This window comes from Oncorhynchus gorbuscha, unplaced genomic scaffold, assembly GCF_021184085.1.
Source record: "Oncorhynchus gorbuscha isolate QuinsamMale2020 ecotype Even-year unplaced genomic scaffold, OgorEven_v1.0 Un_scaffold_1514, whole genome shotgun sequence".
Lineage (NCBI taxonomy): Eukaryota > Metazoa > Chordata > Actinopteri > Salmoniformes > Salmonidae > Oncorhynchus > Oncorhynchus gorbuscha.
Window position 1 is genome coordinate 87501 of NW_025746268.1, and position 7500 is coordinate 95000.

The 7500-nt window shown below is 37.3% G+C and overlaps 1 protein-coding gene across 4 annotated transcripts in view; it reads right to left on the minus strand.

Moving 5' to 3' along the window:
- The window catches only part of LOC124023150 (WASH complex subunit 5), a 55405-nt gene extending 52016 nt beyond the window's left edge, over window positions 1-3389 (minus strand). For 2 of the 4 annotated variants that reach the window (XM_046337684.1, XM_046337681.1), the window contains exons 1-2: window positions 3255-3380; window positions 2724-2971 (exon numbers count right to left, since the gene is read on the minus strand). In XM_046337684.1, the coding sequence (XP_046193640.1) occupies window positions 2724-2909 (186 nt within the window). In that variant the 5' untranslated portion in view covers window positions 2910-2971; window positions 3255-3380. Of the gene's footprint in view, window positions 1-2723; window positions 2972-3248 lie in introns of all 4 variants that reach the window. The other 2 variants (XM_046337683.1, XM_046337682.1) reach the window with 2 other exon arrangements.
- Between the last annotated feature and the right edge of the window lie 4111 nt (window positions 3390-7500).

Genomic DNA, 7500 nt, shown 5'->3' on the forward strand with positions numbered 1-7500 from the left:
AATGACTGTCGTAGTACTCTGGACCCTGGAAGGCAACAGGAGAATATAAATATAGTATATATATATAGTTCATAACTTGAATGACTGTCGTAGTACTCTGGACCCTGGAAGGCAACAGGAGTATATAAATATAGTATATATATATAGTTCATAACTTGAATGATTGTCGTAGTACTCTGGACCCTGGAAGGCAACAGGAGAATATAAATATAGTATATATATATAGTTCATAACTTGAATGACTGTCGTAGTACTCTGGACCCTGGAAGGCAACAGGAGTATATAAATATAGTATATATATATAGTTCATAACTTGAATGACTGTCGTAGTACTCTGGACCCTGGAAGGCAACAGGAGAATATAAATATAGTATATATATATAGTTCATAACTTGAATGACTGTCGTAGTACTCTGGACCCTGGAAGGCAACAGGGAGAATATAAATATAGTATATATATATATAGTTCATAACTTGAATGACTGTCGTAGTACTCTGGACCCTGGAAGGCAACAGGGAGAATATAAATATAGTATATATATATATATAGTTCATAACTTGAATGACTGTCGTAGTACTCTGGACCCTGGAAGGCAACAGGAGTATATAAATATAGTATATATATATATAGTTCATAACTTGAATGACTGTCGTAGTACTCTGGACCCTGGAAGGCAACAGGATAATATAAATATAGTATATATATATAGTTCATAACTGGAATGACTGTCGTAGTATTCTGGACCCTGGAAGGCAACAGGATAATATAAATATAGTATATATATATATATATATAGTTCATAACTTGAATGACTGTCGTAGTACTCTGGACCCTGGAAGGCAACAGGAGAATATAAATATAGTATATATATATAGTTCATAACTTGAATGACTGTCGTAGTACTCTGGACCCTGGAAGGCAACAGGAGTATATAAATATAGTATATATATATATAGTTCATAACTTGAATGATTGTCGTAGTACTCTGGACCCTGGAAGGCAACAGGAGAATATAAATATAGTATATATATATAGTTCATAACTTGAATGACTGTCGTAGTACTCTGGACCCTGGAAGGCAACAGGAGTATATAAATATAGTATATATATATAGTTCATAACTTGAATGACTGTCGTAGTACTCTGGACCCTGGAAGGCAACAGGAGAATATAAATATAGTATATATATATAGTTCATAACTTGAATGACTGTCGTAGTACTCTGGACCCTGGAAGGCAACAGGAGTATATAAATATAGTATATATATATAGTTCATAACTGGAATGACTGTCGTAGTATTCTGGACCCTGGAAGGCAACAGGATAATATAAATATAGTATATATATATATATATAGTTCATAACTTGAATGACTGTCGTAGTACTCTGGACCCTGGAAGGCAACAGGAGAATATAAATATAGTATATATATATAGTTCATAACTGGAATGACTGTCGTAGTACTCTGGACCCTGGAAGGCAACAGGAGAATATAAATATAGTATATATATATAGTTCATAACTGGAATGACTGTCGTAGTACTCTGGACCCTGGAAGGCAACAGGGAGAATATAAATATAGTATATATATATATAGTTCATAACTTGAATGACTGTCGTAGTACTCTGGACCCTGGAAGGCAACAGGGAGAATATAAATATAGTATATATATATATAGTTCATAACTTGAATGACTGTCGTAGTACTCTGGACCCTGGAAGGCAACAGGGAGAATATAAATATAGTATATATATATATATAGTTCATAACTTGAATGACTGTCGTAGTACTCTGGACCCTGGAAGGCAACAGGGAGAATATAAATATAGTATATATATATATAGTTCATAACTTGAATGACTGTCGTAGTACTCTGGACCCTGGAAGGCAACAGGAGTATATAAATATAGTATATATATATAAATATAGTATATATATATATATATATATATATATATATATATATATATATATATATATATATATATATATATATATATATAGTTCATAACTTGAATGACTGTCGTAGTACTCTGGACCCTGGAAGGCAACAGGAGTATATAAATATAGTATATATATATATAGTTCATAACTTGAATGACTGTCGTAGTACTCTGGACCCTGGAAGGCAACAGGAGTATATAAATATAGTATATATATATATATAGTTCATAACTTGAATGACTGTCGTAGTACTCTGGAAGGCAACAGGAGAATATAAAGGGTTACTCATGGACATAATATTATCCCTGTTCTTCATCATCATCATCATCATCTTGCCTGTGCCGTTCTGTACCATCTCTCATTCATATATCTTTATGTACATATTCTTCATCCCTTTACACTTGTGTGTATAAGGTAGTAGCTGTGGAATTGTTAGGTTAGATTACTCGTTGGTTAGTACTGCGTTGCCGGAACTAGAAGCACAAGCATTTCGCTGCACTCGCATTAACATCTGCTAACCATGTGTATGTGACCAAATACAATTTGATTTGATTTGTACTTCATCATCATCATCATCATCATCATGCCATAACACATTCTAAACAATCTAGTTCATAGATGACAGATGACAATCACATAACTGGAAAGACCTAACCATGACACTGGCGGTGTGTGTGTCCATTATCTAAGGAGGTGCACCCCAAACAATGTCCTTTCACTGTGATCTCATCTCACACTCATTGAACAAGACAACCCCCCCCCCTCCCCCATCTCAACCTTGAAGTAGCTGAAGTCACAGATGATGTCTCCGTATTTCTGCTGGTCGCTCTTGTCTTTGAGTCTGAAGACAGCAGGGATGAACTCCGAGAGGCGGAGGAGCTCGGCGATGATAGCGTTTCCCCGGGACACGATCCTCAGCACCGCCTGACCACACAGGTTGTTTTCCGCCAGGAAATCCACCATGGCGACGGTCTCAGGTCGACAAAGGCACCTCTGCAATTCGGGCTCTGGCCCACTTCTACTCTAGTATTGTGTAAAACAAAAAAAGAAGAAGAGAAACAGCTGCCACAGGTTAAACAAGAGACTAAAACTGCATCTCTAAATAGTATTCATGTGTATAATGTTAACGAGTTCAGATAGCTACATGAAATAATTGTATATGTAGTTATCACCAGCAGGATAGTTTGAAGCAAGTGGCCGGAAAGATATTTTGCAACAAGCGGTGAATTCTACCGAACCGAGCCATGACTAGTTTTCTACTTTCAAAATGTTTTCCATGCATCATTTCACAACCGTACTCACCTTAATTAAGGTATACACCTATAGGATCGTGTCGTTGCTCGCTAAATGTTGACCGTTTCAAGTTTTTACAATTCAATTCCTGTTTATCATCACATGACAAACCACATGATTCATCTTCCCTGCAGAGTGTTTGTGGACCACGAGGTGGCGACGAAGTCAAGACTAAAGAGCAGGGGGATTTTCTTCTTCGTGTGAATTTTCTGCCGCTTCTTCTTCTTCGTTGCTATTATGGCGGTCCGCAAACAAATATTATAGGTGCATGTCGCCACCTACTGTATTGGCTGTGTATCAGCCTACTATTCTGTGGAATGAATTCATTGCTTTGTGAAAAAATTGGCCGACTAATTAACCCTTCACCCATTAAAACCTCACCACTATACACTATCTAACCCTGTACCTATAGACTATCTACTATCTAACCCTGTACCTATACACTATCTAACCCTGTACCTATACACTATCTACTATCTAACCCTGTACCTATACACTATCTAACCCTGTACCTATACACTATCTAACCCTGTACCTATACACTATCTACTATCTAACCCTGTACCTATAGACTATACTATCTAACCCTGTACCTATACACTATCTAACCCTGTACCTATACACTATCTAACCCTGTACCTATACACTATCTACTATCTAACCCTGTACCTATAGACTATACTATCTAACCCTGTACCTATACACTATCTACTATCTAACCCTGTACCTATACACTATCTAACCCTGTACCTATACACTATCTACTATCTAACCCTGTACCTATACACTATCTACTATCTAACCCTGTACCTATAGACTATACTATCTAACCCTGTACCTATACACTATCTAACCCTGTACCTATACACTATCTAACCCTGTACCTATACACTATCTACTATCTAACCCTGTACCTATAGACTATACTATCTAACCCTGTACCTATAGACTATACTATCTAACCCTGTACCTATACACTATCTAACCCTGTACCTATACACTATCTACTATCTAACCCTGTACCTATAGACTATACTATCTAACCCTGTACCTATAGACTATACTATCTAACCCTGTACCTATAGACTATACTATCTAACCCTGTACCTATACACTATCTAACCCTGTACCTATACACTATCTAACCCTGTACCTATACACTATCTACTATCTAACCCTGTACCTATAGACTATACTATCTAACCCTGTACCTATACACTATCTAACCCTGTACCTATACACTATCTAACCCTGTACCTGTACACTATCTACTATCTAACCCTGTACCTATAGACTATACTATCTAACCCTGTACCTATACACTATCTAACCCTGTACCTATACACTATCTAACCCTGTACCTATACACTATCTACTATCTAACCCTGTACCTATACACTATCTAACCCTGTACCTATACACTATCTACTATCTAACCCTGTACCTATAGACTATACTATCTAACCCTGTACCTATAGACTATACTATCTAACCCTGTACCTATAGACTATACTATCTAACCCTGTACCTATACACTATCTAACCCTGTACCTATACACTATCTAACCCTGTACCTATACACTATCTACTATCTAACCCTGTACCTATAGACTATACTATCTAACCCTGTACCTATACACTATCTAACCCTGTACCTATACACTATCTAACCCTGTACCTGTACACTATCTACTATCTAACCCTATAGACTATACTATCTAACCCTGTACCTATACACTATCTAACCCTGTACCTATACACTATCTAACCCTGTACCTATACACTATCTACTATCTAACCCTGTACCTATAGACTATACTATCTAACCCTGTACCTATAGACTATACTATCTAACCCTGTACCTATACACTATCTAACCCTGTACCTATACACTATCTAACCCTGTACCTATACACTATCTACTATCTAACCCTGTACCTATAGACTATACTATCTAACCCTGTACCTATAGACTATACTATCTAACCCTGTACCTATAGACTATACTATCTAACCCTGTACCTATACACTATCTAACCCTGTACCTATACACTATCTAACCCTGTACCTATACACTATCTACTATCTAACCCTGTACCTATAGACTATACTATCTAACCCTGTACCTATAGACTATACTATCTAACCCTGTACCTATACACTATCTAACCCTGTACCTATACACTATCTAACCCTGTACCTATACACTATCTACTATCTAACCCTGTACCTATACACTATCTACTATCTAACCCTGTACCTATACACTATCTACTATCTAACCCTGTACCTATACACTATCTACTATCTAACCCTGTACCTATACACTATCTAACCCTGTACCTGTACACTATCTACTATCTAACCCTGTACCTATACACTATCTACTATCTAACCCTGTACCTATACACTATCTAACCCTGTACCTGTACACTATCTACTATCTAACCCTGTACCTATACACTATCTAACCCTGTACCTGTACACTATCTAACCCTGTACCTATACACTATCTACTATCTAACCCTGTACACTATCTACTATCTAACCCTGTACCTATACACTATCTAACCCTGTACCTATACACTATCTACTATCTAACCCTGTACCTATACACTATCTACTATCTAACCCTGTACCTATACACTATCTAACCCTGTACCTATACACTATCTAACCCTGTACCTGTACACTATCTACTATCTAACCCTGTACCTATACACTATCTAACCCTGTACCTATACACTATCTAACCCTGTACCTGTACACTATCTACTATCTAACCCTGTACCTATACACTATCTAACCCTGTACCTATACACTATCTAACCCTGTACCTATACACTATCTACTATCTAACCCTGTACCTATACACTATCTAACCCTGTACCTATACACTATCTAACCCTGTACCTGTACACTATCTACTATCTAACCCTGTACCTATACACTATCTAACCCTGTACCTATACACTATCTACTATCTAACCCTGTACCTATACACTATCTAACCCTGTACCTATACACTATCTAACCCTGTACCTATACACTATCTACTATCTAACCCTGTACCTATACACTATCTACTATCTAACCCTGTACCTATACACTATCTAACCCTGTACCTATACACTATCTAACCCTGTACCTGTACACTATCTACTATCTAACCCTGTACCTATACACTATCTAACCCTGTACCTATACACTATCTAACCCTGTACCTATACACTATCTAACCCTGTACCTATACACTATCTAACCCTGTACCTGTACACTATCTACTATCTAACCCTGTACCTATACACTATCTAACCCTGTACCTATACACTATCTAACCCTGTACCTGTACACTATCTACTATCTAACCCTGTACCTATACACTATCTAACCCTGTACCTATACACTATCTAACCCTGTACCTGTACACTATCTACTATCTAACCCTGTACCTATACACTATCTAACCCTGTACCTATACACTATCTAACCCTGTACCTATACACTATCTACTATCTAACCCTGTACCTATACACTATCTAACCCTGTACCTATACACTATCTAACCCTGTACCTGTACACTATCTACTATCTAACCCTGTACCTATACACTATCTAACCCTGTACCTATACACTATCTACTATCTAACCCTGTACCTATACACTATCTAACCCTGTACCTATACACTATCTAACCCTGTACCTATACACTATCTACTATCTAACCCTGTACCTATACACTATCTACTATCTAACCCTGTACCTATACACTATCTAACCCTGTACCTATACACTATCTAACCCTGTACCTGTACACTATCTACTATCTAACCCTGTACCTATACACTATCTAACCCTGTACCTATACACTATCTAACCCTGTACCTATACACTATCTAACCCTGTACCTGTACACTATCTACTATCTAACCCTGTACCTATACACTATCTAACCCTGTACCTATACACTATCTAACCCTGTACCTATACACTATCTAACCCTGTACCTATACACTATCTAACCCTGTACCTGTACACTATCTACTATCTAACCCTGTACCTATACACTATCTAACCCTGTACCTATACACTATCTAACCCTGTACCTATACACTATCTAACCCTGTACCTGTACACTATCTACTATCTAACCCTGTACCTATACACTATCTAACCCTGTACCTGTACACTATCTACTATCTAACCCTGTACCTATACACTATCTACTATCTAACCCTGTACCTATACACTATCTAACCCT